The sequence below is a fragment of the Mytilus californianus genome, unplaced genomic scaffold, assembly GCF_021869535.1.
Source record: "Mytilus californianus isolate M0D057914Y unplaced genomic scaffold, xbMytCali1.0.p SCAF_5, whole genome shotgun sequence".
Classification (NCBI taxonomy): Eukaryota; Metazoa; Mollusca; class Bivalvia; order Mytilida; family Mytilidae; genus Mytilus; species Mytilus californianus.
The window spans coordinates 120,146,337-120,160,707 of NW_026262701.1; the positions used below are offsets into that span (position 1 = coordinate 120,146,337).

The following is a 14,371-nucleotide window of genomic DNA, read 5'->3' on the forward strand; positions in this document are numbered from 1 at the left end:
AAATGTCATGTCTTTACATTCTTTCACTAACAGTGTCCTCAGTTTTTCCCATTCTTCCAGAACTTCTATTTCACTTCCAACTGACTTGAAATGTTTGGCTAGATTCTAAAAAATAATTGTAGTGCAGGAATTATATGTCAAAAACTACAGTTAAAGTACATACTGTATGTGTATGGTCCAGCTTGATAAATAAAAATGTTTTACTTTTTGTTTTTCATTTATCCTCAGACTATAAATAGTAAGATTTATTTGTATTTATGTATATATTTCATAACTAGTTAATGAATAATTCAATGTACATAACTTCAGTTTTATGTGTTGAATCCATTCATTCAATGTAGGGTCCTCTGCATTTAGAGGTCTGGATCCATGACAGATAGTGCATCCAGTACTGGGTTGTCTGGAAATCTGTCATGTAGGTTCTGGACCACATTCTCTAGGTAGGGCTGGTATATATCCCTTTTCAGGTTGTCAATGTCTGACTGCCTCAGTCTAACACCATACTCTGACAGGTTGTCCAGACAGGTTGGTCATTTCTTGTCAACTCCAGTTTTTCGTTTCTTTGGATCTTTTGTGATTTTCGTATTTTCCGAGTTCAGGGATACAATGGCCAGTGTACTGGTAGGTCTTGTGTTTGTTTGTACATCTAGACTTTCGGTGCATTCAGGTGAAGGTTGAATTTCAGGGCTTTGCTCAAGGTGATGATTTTCATGATCTGTCTGACTACAATTTGATGAAGGAGTAGACTTCTCTAACCAACTTGTCAGAAAAGTTGGGCCAGTAATACGACGTGATGATTGTTCTTCGAAATTTGCGGGTAGAATGGTTTCATCTTCAACAGCAATTTGTTAAATAAAACTATGAATGTCATCATTGCTTCACAGACATTTTACAGGAAATAATAAAGTATATTATTTGTGTTAATTACAGAAGTCTTCACTGACTAATACCTGACATACGTACGTACGGATGACATATTTGGCAATTACCTGTTTGAAAGCTAAGCTGACATTATATTTTATGAAAATTAACTATTGATTTAAAAACACCCCTTTCCCATTTATTTATAACGATTCATAATTGTAAAAATCTTATCTTGCTGAAGTGAAAGAAATTTAGCCCCACTTGTGATCACTTGTTTAAAAAGGGTAAATGAATCTGCTACACGTATAAACCCATTGAAATAAAAATAGAACAACACAAGTTTATTAAAGAACAATATTTCCATTAATTACCAAATCTTTTAAATGTTTCATAAGACACATCTTTTACTCGGCCCAGTGATGTGTATTCTTTGATAAAAATCAATCAACCGCGACTAATCTAAAAATAACTGATTGTTGTGACCACTCAAAAAATAGTTCATTGATGTACATATAACTTGTGAAGTAACTGCGAAACTTTATTTAAAAAAATGTGTTGTTCATTCTCGGTGAAATTACCTTAGTTTTATCAAAAAATTTCTACTTTTTAAAGATCATAGTAAAACAACGATGTCAAAAACCCGTTTTAAAAGAGATCACTACCACAGGTAAAAGTTAATATACGGAAAAGGTTAAACTTTTTATTTTTTTTCACAGAAAGTAGGCATTGGAGATTAATATAACTATTTATTTATCAGCTGTCTGGCAACTTCTATTGTGTAACTGAAGTCTCGAAGTATAACCAACTAATCAAGACGGTTGTAAAATCCTGGCACGCACGACATGATGCATCCAATTATCAGTCGGATGAGTTTAAAACACCTGTGGAGATTTGTCAATTGTCTCTTCACTTTCAAAATATCGATAATAAATATTTTACACAGTTACAATTTTCACACATAGTGGGATGCATTGCGGCAATGATGAAAGCATGGCGGTCGAAATTTATGCATAGCGGTACCGCAATGCTTGAATAGCCTAGGGAAAACACTGGTTTTGTCTTGAACTCACACTCCACAATAGGAATCAAAAGACCACGGTTGTACTGGAAATAGTTGCTTCAATCATAACAATAATGACTTCTAAGCTAAGTGTTAATTTTATAGGATTACTGTCTCCAAGTATGATAGATACTATATTTATAAACCCAGACTTACCCCTTGTTGTGACTGGATCGAGTTCCTGTGCATTGTATTCACAAATATGAATCTTAATGTTTCGGTTTTGATTTATTTATATTGATTTAAAAACAAACCAAGCAAGCAAAAAACCCACATGATATATTAAGATAACAAGCACTGGACAAATGTACAGGTCTGTTGATAGTACTAACATAGAATAAGCTCGTAGTCTTTTTAGCTCTGCAATAAAGTGACTTTATCACTGAGTAGTCAGCTTTTGATAATAGAAGTTCCTGAAGTCACACTGACAATAAAGGTATACAGTTCAAATTTACTAACCAGATTGAGTATTCTGTTGTCCCATGATCAGTGAGGTGTAGATGTGGTCAATATTCCACACCATGGCAATCTGCACTGAACAAGGTGCTACAACTTGAACTGGTCTCATGGTAATTACCCGGTAAAGGGATTTTAGATAAAATATTTTTTGAAAAGCCCAAGAAGGTGAAAGAAATAGGTGAAACTTGATTTAAATATTGCAATGTTTTATTTATTTGACTTGTACATTAATCTTTGACTTTTTTATTCAATAGTTGACAACAGGCTATTAGGAAGCAATATCTAATCTCCATCTTTGCGGTGGACATTCAGATCCATTCATTTTTTTTTGTATTTTTTTTTTTTTGTATTTGCTACTATTATAGCTGATATGGAAGCTTCTATTCAACAATCAATAATAGCATACACATCTCAACTATCTATAAAGTTTTACTGATGAATATCTTCATAACACAGTAAGGACTTAAAAAAACTCACAACTTCAGAACACTCGTGAAACAACATGTAACAGTAAGGGAAATTTTTTTTTTACAATAAGTTATAAATAGTGCCCAAGTTCCACACTAGGAAAGCCACCTCCCAAAACTCAAAAGAAGAAATAGAAGTAGAAGTAGTCAGCTTTCTGTTCTTTGACTTTCCAAACCGTCTAGGAAGTTTAAGTATTGTAGAGCTAGTCTAAAGATATGGTCTTGAGTGAGTTAAGTATTTTCTGGCTCAAACGGTTTCTTAGGGAGATCTTGTCTGTTAAGAGCACTGAAGGATCTTTCACAGTCAGCTGTGCTTACTGGATTGACAATTAGAATCTGCAGTATCTTCCCTAAAAAAAATTTCATGCATGGTGGGTCAATGGTGGATTTGCAGTGCGGCGTGCAATGATTCTTTTTCAGAATTAGTTACACTACATAATTTATTTGTTTATAGCCATATACCAATCTAATTGTTTTATTAAAGGTAAGTCATGGAACTTTAAAGTATTTATTACAGATGAGAGGAATTAATGAAAGAACATATAAACAATAATAAAAATAATCCAGTCTGCACTAGTTATTTACAAATTAATGTGATATACACATTATTTTGTTGATATCTTCCTCTGTTTCAACTTTCCAAAGGTCACCACACATTTGTCAAAATCAAAATCTTCCTCCTTTGGTCCAATTGATATATGCATTAAGCAATTCAGCACTTTTTGGCATGGTCTGTTTCTCAAAGGTGTTTTAACTCTGTTTAAACATGAAAAACACATTTCACAATCAGCTGTTGAAACTGGCAAAACCAGACCAATTGCTGCATACTTAGACAGACAAGGATACAAAGTTCCAAGACTGGCAACTTTGTTCATTGTCTGCCTAAATGTCATGTCTTTACATTCTTTCACTAACAGTGTCCTCAATTTGCTGATAGAATGGTTTTAACAGCAACAGCAAGTTGTTAAATAAAACTTTGAATGTCATCATTGCTTCACAGAGATTTTACAGGAAACAATAAAAAAAAAAGTTTATTTGCGTTAATTACAGAAGTCTAGGGAAAACACTGATCTGTGCATACTATGCTAGTGTAGGATAACAGTCTTTCAGAGTTGCAATCTTTCTGATGGCTTTTGTGTAGGTGATGTCTTACATATGTGTAGAAATCAGGTTTCTAAGTGATGAGAACTCTTCTTTGCCTGTCTGGTAATCACCAATACTACGTCTTGTTAAAGTCTGAACGACAGTAAATGAGTTATTTGATTAAAATTTAAAGTGTATAGAAACTGTGAATTCAGAAATTTTTGCTATGTTTTCGGGATAGGTTTCGCAAAAATAAAACCTTCCATTTTAAATTTTGATAGCATTATTCATATGCAGTATTTTCTGATATAGCAATAATTTATATCACATTTTTTTCTATTGTTCAACATTCGCAATAAAAAGCATGCAAAAATTTCTGAATTTACAGTAATTAAATTTTATAGATCCTTGCTTAGGGGAGTTATTTCCATTTCAGAAGTTTACAGCAGACAATGTAAAAGACAAGCTAAAGAAATGTGGACGCCTGGAAGAGATCAAGGCACAGCTTTCACAAATGAGTAAAAACTTGAAAGACCTGAAAAAGACCCCAGTAGAAAGTCCAAAGCTTGGAAAGTTTGAAACAGTTACAATAGAATCACCAGTGAAGGAAATTATAAAACCAAAAGAAGCTTCACCTCTGTAAGATTTATGTTTTCATGATTTAACTTATGATTTATGATTTAAGGATACAAGTATTTCTATTTACAGTACACACGAGATAATTAAGGTGAAAATATGAGTGATGCACTGTCTCAATCACCAGCATTTTCATTGCAAACAGCCACAACCATCAGTAGCTTTTATATCGATCTCCTTGTCTGTACTGAACATTGATCTTTGATTTAAACCAATTTTGCCCATTGCTCATGCTCATAGCATAATAATATTAGTTACACAGTGTGTTAGAGACCTAATAAGATATATATGGGTTCAGTAAATTCCATATTGGGTGAGAGCATAGCTTTTTTGTTTTGAAAGGGAAGTAACTCCTTACTAACCCCATATTTTTTAGGACACCCTATATCAAATATATGTAGTCACCACGTGTAGTCCTTTAACCAATCATATCCCCAAAAATCTATAGGAGGTAAGATAATATTACTGACCTCATATATATCGTATTAGGTCACTAGCACACTATGTAACAAATTTATCTTACAGACTATCTTCACATGGTATTTAGACTAGTGGTCATCTTCAATACCGTTGGTATTAAGAACCTACTTCAATGGGTCTATACAAAAACAAGTTCCAACAATAACAACTTGTTAGCTTTAAATGTGTTAAATGAATTTACTTCAATCGTTCATCATCAATTTCTTCGTCTGTTGAAACCTTAAGATTTTTCCACAACACAGTGTTGTTTTTATAAAGGCATGTAACACCACTACTAACCGTGTATTGAAATAAGCCCCACCTACTAACCCATTATGGAATATACGCGGTCTACACACGGTTGCTTTTAACCAATCATATTCCTAAAAATGTATAGGAGGTAAGATAAATATAGAATAACTATACATATATGATTTATTTGTAATATTGTGGTATTTTAAGTTTCCTTCAAGTTATTTATAGGTGTCTATGTACTCTGGGCACACATGTTTACTTTACTAATTATACCGACTTTCATGAAACCAGAGGAAAATGATAAAAAGTGGTGTATCGCACTATCCAATGATCTTTATTGATTCATTAACTTGACTAGAATTTGCTTTTGCTTCGAATGGTTGTTCAGAATTAATAACTTCAGAACAATGTACTTTAAAAGACACGTTTCAGCCTACCTGCTATGTGTTTGTCAATGGCAAGAGAGATCTTCAGTTGTAAATTAATTTTCCTTACGGGAACATTATTTAATACTTTGATGCATGCACATACTGTATAGCAGGTTATTTTCGCAGGGTGTAAATTTTCGCTTATTTTTAGGGTTAGAACAAAATTGCCAAAATAAATTCTGTCAATTTAAAAGTGCACATGCAATGGTATTGTATAAAAGTTTTGAATCCGCCAAAATATTTTGTATACCTTATTCAATGAAAATCACAAAAGTTTACACCTGCGAAAATAACACGCTGTACAGTACATTCTGTGAACCATTATGAAGTCACAGTAAAAGTCCATTTTAATCAAAGTGGAAAATATGAATACATTTGTATATTTGAATTTAAAATTTGTACATTTCAGCAAACAGAAAGCACCTGCTTATGAAAGATTCCATTCTTTGGCAACACCAGCCCCGCCCACTTTGTCACTTCCTTACAAGTACAAACTACTGGCAGAGATGTTCAGGAACTGTGATACAGTTGTTAGTATGTTACACAACAGAGCTGAAGTATGTACGTTCTCCAAACTAAAGGCAGCAGTTCAGGATATGGGTAAAAGGTAATACATAATTTACAGATATGATTAATAGTATCAAGTTTATATTTTCTACAAATAATGTCCTAGTTCAAGTTGTTGTTGAGAATAAGGCTATATTGGAAAACATGAAGTGTATATGAAGTTTTTTCTGAACTTTCTGCTTTATTTTAAATTCATAACACATGCCTGAATAGCAGTACATGCTTCATGTTGAAGGCTTATGTACAAAATATTGAAAGTTCCAATGACTTTTCTTTACAATTTTCAAAAGCATAAAAAATTAATTTGTATTCTATGTGGAAAGCTAATATATAAAGATAAAAAGTTTAAATCAAAATCTAAAACATGACTTGTGACGTGTGTTTCTTAAGGGCATACGATACAGTTTCGATCCCATGATGAAATTTTTACAAAAACTTGCATACAAGCTATTTTTCACCTAAGCAATTCAAATATGTAATAAAAAATATACCTTCATGTGCTACTTTAAGAGATAAAAAAGGTTGAAATTTTAGACATTTACTGTAAATTTTGTTTTCTGGTACATTTCTATCATTTGGATAGACACACCTAACTTTTTAATTTCAACAGATAAACACAAGCCGATTTTTGTAAAAACACTATGAAAATCTTTTTTACATATATATGCTCTTAATATGAACGACAATGCTTTGGAAATAATTAATTTGTAACAAAGTTTCAGATTTTAGGAAAAAAACGGCATTTTTTGCGGTATATTAATCAAATTAAAAAAAAATCAATATTGACTTTTTCATTAAAATTGGTACAATTAATCTTCATACGTAATCAAACCTAATGCCATTTTAGAAAAGAGGGGTCCATGTACTCGTTTTCAAGATAAATCAGTTTAAAGCATAAAAAACAGTCGAAAAATGCATCTTTTCCCTGATATGTTCTAGTTTGACGTCGCCAAAATAACATTTTACGTTAGCAACGTCATTATCTCCTCTGTAACTGTATTGTATGCCCTTAAACATACAATGTATAGAATTTATCTGACTGTTGAATATACGATTTAAAAAATTATATTTTGTGTTATTAGAAACTTTGAGAAGAAGAATTTAGGACAGATCAAAGCAGTTGACCCTACAGTCTATACTCTTCGTCAGGAGAAAGGATTTGCTGCTTTTGGTAACAAGAAAACTGGATATCAGCTCACAGTAGAAGCTAATTTACCACAAGGTAGAATTGTAACATTTGCTTTAGGACATTGACTTTTTCTTTGCAATGTTTGGAAAGTTTAAAATATTAAAATATTAACAGCAAACGTGTCAACTAAGTTGAAATTTTTGAAAATAGAATAATTCTCCTCTTGGAGGTTCAGTACAGATTCTGACCTTTGATGTATAATGCTGTTGCACTTTGTTTTTAACCCTAAATGATTTGATCTCTGATATCCCATGACTTACTTTGACACCCAATGTGATAAACCTACATGTATATGCATATTCTGCCATCTTGATGTTTACACCATTTGTGCAATAAGGGCCTTATTCTTTTAAAATGAGACGGGACAAAAACAAAACTGAAATGAACCTGATTTATGTGACACCTCACATCTGGTTTTAGATTGGGAAAGACACATTAATGTCATCATTACTTAAACTGGTTTCATAAAAACTGGACCTCCTTCTTTTTGAATTATCTTTGTCTTTTTTTCTGACAATAAAACTTAAAAGATAAATTATCTTTTTTCAGATGTCAAAACATAAATATTGTTTGTACCTTAAGCTGTTTTTGTTATGTAAATCAAATTGTGTTGTAAATTAACAATTTTCTATTTTTGATGACTTGTTACATCTCTATCTTGCATATAACAACTGCATATTTAAGCAGTGGTGACCAGTGAAATTTCAGGTATTTGTTTAGAATACAAATAAAAATATTAATTTAATAAAATGACCAGCAGTTGACTTTTATTTTATTTTTTCACAGAAAATAAGACTGTTCCTGTCAGCTATAAAACTAGACAGACCTTCACTGCTAAACACTTGCTGGAAAGAAGATCAGTGTTCACCAATAAATTGATATCCATTGTTAAAAGACAACACAAGGTAAGGATATACGAATGTCACTCATTATTGTCAACTTACAAATGGAGATGAGGGATGAATTAAATGAGACAGCAACCCAGCATCTATGGTTACCTGACATCTAGGGGTCAACATGCAACTGTCTATCATGGACAAAAACCTGACCTGAAAAGCACTTACCGTGAATGTAGATAAGAATCAATTAAATATTCCATCGCAAATTCTTGATTGAAGAAAAACATGAAAAGTAAAGATACTCCCCCTCTGTTAATAAGCACTTAAAAACATGGTTATAGTTGGCCTCAACTAGTTTTATAAAAACTCAATCCTCCACAATTTTCATATTTATCTTAATCTTAAAAAATTATGATTAAACACACTATAAAAACCATACCTCTCAAACCCAATTGAATGGACAGCAGATGTTAATTGTAAAAAAATAAATAAATGATGTTTTATTTAGAGTTGGCATAGTATACAAATAAGGACATAACATAAGCTCTATTAAGCTTTTAATCGACATACAAGACATAACAATACATTACATAATAAGCATGCAAGAAGGTGATACATAAAAACACAAAATGAAGCACTATAATTAAGCATGGTAGTAATAAGCAGATTATAAACATGATAAGCTAGGTATTAAAGCTGAAAGCAAATTAAAAAAAATGTGTAGAAACTGGAATATTGAAGCACTTACTAATGATGTATGTGATTGATGCTGTGAATAATTAAAAAAATATGAAACTGTTAACACTACAATGAAAATTTACCATTTAAAATGCACTCTGTATATATTGTTTATAAAGTCTTAGACATTCCAACAGATCACTTAGTAGCTCATGAATGTTCTACTTTCTCTTCAGGAATTCCTGTCAAAGTTGGACCGACCACTAAATGTCCCAGATGATAAGATTACTAGATGGCATCCCAAGTTCCGATTAGATGAAGTCGCTGATATTGAACCATCAGAACTTCCAACACCACCCAATGTAGAAGTGTATCAAACAGCTAAAGATGTTTTGGAGAATGCTAGAGGAAAAGTTTTACCAAATGTAATTATATAAAGTACTGTAAATTCAGAAATTATTGTGATGTTTTAGTAATGCAAAAAATGCGACTGTTTCAGGTTTGCAATAATAAAAACTTGCATTTCATAAATTCAGTAGTGATTTTCCTTTCATAACATTTTTGCAATCATATTAATTAGATTTCACATTTTTACCAAAGGTCAAGGATTGGCAATAATAAATGCACACATTAATTTCTGAATTTACAGTATTATTTTAACTGTTTTGACATTCGAAATATGACAGGATAATCGTCACAAATTTTTTAAAATCACAATTTGACTTTTGGTAGTAATATTCTGTGACAGCAAGTTCTGGAGTCCTATTTTAAAATTAGTCACATTATTTTTGTCGGCTATCATAAATGCACAGTAATGAAAGCTCACATTTAATTCTATATTTATGTTAGTACTAATGGAAAAAGTTGGGAATAGAAATCTACAAAGTTCAATAATGTGAAATACACAAAGAATTTGCTAATGTCTTTTTAATCTGTTTCAATGCTAATAACAGAATACAATCTAAATGTCTTTCAGGCTAATTTTCTACAGATTAGAAATATAAACGCTATAAACAGGTTATATGCTAGTAATTCAGTAATGCTATACAAAACTATATGAAATATGTTTTAAATTAGGTCTGTTCAGAGAATCATGATGGTTGTTTGACACCAATTGTTTTTGAGGTTTTTTTTATAAAAAGAAAAATTATGAACTTTGATAAAACTGCAAGTGTCAGTCAAATTGTTACAGTTTTATTAATACTTAAAATTGGTACCTCCCTAATTCAGTACATAACAATATTTGAGAGTTTTTTTGTGTTTCTAGGTAGAGAAAGCATTAGAGAATGTTTCAAATAACAAAAGAGAAACTCCTGCTGTTTCTACGGATAAACCTAAAGACGAGCGTGATGAAATGAGAGGAGTTCCACAGACTCTACTAGACAAGGTATGGTATATGATGAAAAAAAGACCAATAAATATAATGAACTTGAGGCATATATAATTAAAGTTGAGCTTCTGATATTAGGACATGTATTTTAGAATGTATTCTATACAGAGTCCAAACCATTAAAACGCTTAGAGAAATAAAATGAAATTTTAATTATACCTTATGTCGGGTAACATTTTGAGAATTTTTGTTATGGTGATGTCAGTTTGGCTGGGTAACCCACTTACAATATTGTGATGTCAGATGGGCAGGCAGTGAAAAGATGGTACTATTTTGTGTAAACTTTCAAACAGGATCTCTAAAACTTTACAGAAAAATATCTCAAGCCTGCTATTACGAAACTGCTTGAGTAATTTTATCTATCTTCCAAGATATGGAAACTTATTAATTCTTATACAAATTTAACAATCATAACTCTCCTTTAGTTTTCAACCAGTATCCTTGAAACATCACAGAAGTATTGAAATTGAGCACTTTCTACTGTGGAATTATAAAAAAAATTTTCAAGACTTCAGAACATGAAAATTAATATGCAGACTTTTCCAATTTCCAACTCCTAGTTTTCATCATAGACACTTGAAACATTTCAGAAAGATTGCTGGCATATAAAAGTTTATGGAGTTGCTATTTTAAAATTGTTTGGAGAAATTTTTACCAATTTTTCAACAATTAGTTAAAGTGATTAGGTCAGTTTGAGGGGAACCTCTAATGGCAATTCAATGGTATTTGATTCTGAAGCTTCAGTCATTTTTAAGAGCTTTCAGTGTTTTGCATAGTTTACATGTTAAAGTATTGCCATTTTAATATCAATATTTTTATTTACCAAACAAATTACATACAGGTGAGACATATCTCTCTCTGTTTATACAGTTTAATGCAGTTTCCATCAGGATTGATCACAGTAATACAAAGAAGTTTTTCTAAATCACTTTTTCTTAAGAAAAGTTGAAATTTTCTGAAAAGATTTATCGTTAAGTCGAAGTTTATGATTGTGTATTCAAGCTCCATATTTTTTAGGTCCATCATAATTAAGACAAAAAAAAACATCTCAAATAAAATCAATAGGCCAGTACACAAATATTTACAGTCAGTCACTATAAATAATAGAATCACTTGCGGAACACAACAAATCCTGAAAGATCCCTGATGAGGGTGGTCTGCTTTGAATTGAATTCTTGTAAATTTGTCATAATTGTTTTAATCCTTTTGATTTTTGTAATCAATGAATTTTGATTTAACCAATTCATCTAATCTCTGCCAGATGAAATATGTTAAGTAAACGAAAGTTCCACTTGGGCGATCAACCAAAGTGTTAATTACTAGTCACCATAAACATGTCATTTTAACTGTTATACAAACAAGTATATTTATTATGAAAATAATTAGGTTGCATAAGATAAACATCTGATTTGAATTTTATCTTTAAGTCTGCATTTTTCAAAATTTCTTACTTTCGAAACTTCGAGACATCGGGGTCAATTTACATTAATTTTACATCGATGGGACCAAGAAATTTACTCAACTTAACCGAGAATTCAAATCAACTGAGTTTGACTCATCAGAGGTTAAAATGCATTGATCAAACAGGAATTTTACCGGGACCAGGAAATTTCTTCGACTAATCTGAGTTTTCAACACAACCGAGTTTGACACGATGTTCAACTGTATAATGAAATCTGGTAATTGTTTACAAAGTAAATAATATAGCTGATTCACCTTGATTGATTGTTATTCATCATATATGTTTGTTTTACATGTCTTAAAACTGAATCAGAATATCATATTTTACCACATTTTGTTAATTCATTCTACAGATCAGAGCAAAAGAAGCCAAGAAGATTGAAGCAGCAATGATGAGGAATCCTGTAGAAGACAAGAGACAGAAGATGTTACAGAAATTACCAGAAATGATGAGAATTCTGCGAGGTCATTTTGTAACAGAAAAGAAGCCAGCCTTGCTTAAAGCTGATATAGTCACTAAACTGGTTGATAGCTGTAGATCGGCTATTGCTGTTGGTATGTAGTTTTTTGGAAAGTTTGCTATAGCTTGCTATAGCAATAAACTTTCCAATGGCATTGGCCTCCCAACCGGAAGTTGGACAGACTATCGCACTATAGGATGTGTGTTCTACTCCTAGATAATGTAGTACTAGTGTTTGAATACTAATTATAGGAAGATGCTTTTGAAGTTTTGAGTTACTTCTAATTTATTAAGCTTACAGCTTGAATAAAAATGGACTGAATGTTCACCGACAATTCAAATGAATCCAACTTCATTTTGAAAATGGGTGTCACAAACACTACTTCGCGGATCTGACCTGCGTTGAAGATAAAATTAATAACATCAACACAAGGCAGCAGTTTCTACGTTTATATTCATTGAAAATTAAGAGGGCCTGATATTTATTTCGAGGTGTGTGTTGGGTTTTTTTTTTACATTTATTCATGAAATTAAAGAATTCTTATTGTTAAGAATATCGTAATCTTTTAAGTTTTTACGTTTGTAAATGGTATTAGGTGTGACCTCTATAAATTATTCATACCTTGAACTTTCAGCCATTTTGTATGTTTATGTTACCTTTATGTTTTCCTACGGGATTCCCCAGACATGCATTTAATCCATATATGTGAACCTCCCGACGGGAGTACAATAATCCCGGTGTCAGGGGTCTCCTCCTGTCCTCCGATTGAAGAGAAAATAAATACCGTGTTTAAAATATTTCATGAAGGAACATTTTCCGATGCCATATTTACAAATGTTTATTAAAGACGTAAAAGCCTGAGTGTATCGAAAGTATCATCATATCTCGGCCTATAACATACTCGGCCTATAACATAATTGGCCTCACAAAATAGGACTCTAATTACTATATATATACACCCTATGGGATTTTATTTTTTCAAATTTTCAAATGACTATAACTTGAAAACAGTAAGTGATAGACACACACAGTCTTCAGTAATGATCACAGGACAATAAAACAAATCAGATAAAATATAGGGTGAGTCCTGGGGGTTCCCCCCCTCCCCTTTTCAATTTGAGAATGTTTGAGAATGTGCTTTTATCTTGTAAACGGTTGAGATCCCCACCCCTAAACCATATATATTCTTGTATGGGACAATAAAACAAATCAAATGAAATATAGGGCGAGTCCCTGGAGGTCACCCCATCCCATCCTGTTTGAGAACTTGTAAACGGTCGAGATCCCCACCTTAAAACCATATATAATCTTGTATGGGACAATAAAACAAATCAAATGAAATATAGGGGAGTCCCTGGGGGTCACCCCCACCCTTTCCTATATTAGAACTTGTAAACGGTTGAGATCCCCACCCCTAAACCAAATGTATTCTTGTATGGGACAATAAAACAAATCAAATGAGATAAAAGTCGAGTCCCCTGGGGTCACTCCCATCCCTTCCTGTTTGAGAACTTGTAAACGGTCGAGATCCCCACCCTAAACCATATATATTCTTGTATGGGACAATAAAACAAATCAAATGAAATATAGGGAAAGTCCACAGGGGTCACCCTACCCCCCCTTCTTTTTGAAAACTTGTAAAAGGTCGAGATCCCCACCCCGAAACCATATATATTCTTGTATGGGACAATAAAACAAATCCAATGAGATGAAAGCGAGTCCCCTGGGGTCACTCCCACCCCCTCCTGTTTGAGAACTTGTAAACGGTCGAGATCCCCACCCCTAAACCATATATATTCTTGTATGGGACAATAAAACAAATCAAATGAAATATATGGAAGTCCATGGGGGTCACCCGACCCCCCTTCATTTTGGAAACTTGTAAACGGTCGAGATCCCCACCCCGAAACCAAATATATTCTTGTATGGGACAATAAAACAAATCAAATGAAATAAAAAGTCGAGTCCCCTGGGGTCACTCCCACCCCCTCCTGTTTGAGAACTTGTAAATGGTCGAGATCCCCACCCCTAAACCATATATATTCTTGTATGGGACAAATAAATTAATCAAATGA

At 32.6% G+C, this 14,371-nt stretch overlaps 1 protein-coding gene across 1 annotated transcript in view; it reads left to right on the forward strand.

The window, feature by feature from the left end:
• Window positions 1-14,371, forward strand: part of LOC127700896 (DNA replication factor Cdt1-like) — a 50,660-nt gene that overhangs the window by 34,761 nt on the left and 1,528 nt on the right. Inside the window, exons 3-9 of the mRNA XM_052204610.1 lie at window positions 4,370-4,572; window positions 6,121-6,318; window positions 7,361-7,500; window positions 8,254-8,372; window positions 9,221-9,409; window positions 10,252-10,371; window positions 12,189-12,390. Coding sequence (XP_052060570.1) covers window positions 4,370-4,572; window positions 6,121-6,318; window positions 7,361-7,500; window positions 8,254-8,372; window positions 9,221-9,409; window positions 10,252-10,371; window positions 12,189-12,390 — 1,171 coding nt within the window. The remainder of the gene's footprint in view (window positions 1-4,369; window positions 4,573-6,120; window positions 6,319-7,360; window positions 7,501-8,253; window positions 8,373-9,220; window positions 9,410-10,251; window positions 10,372-12,188; window positions 12,391-14,371) is intronic.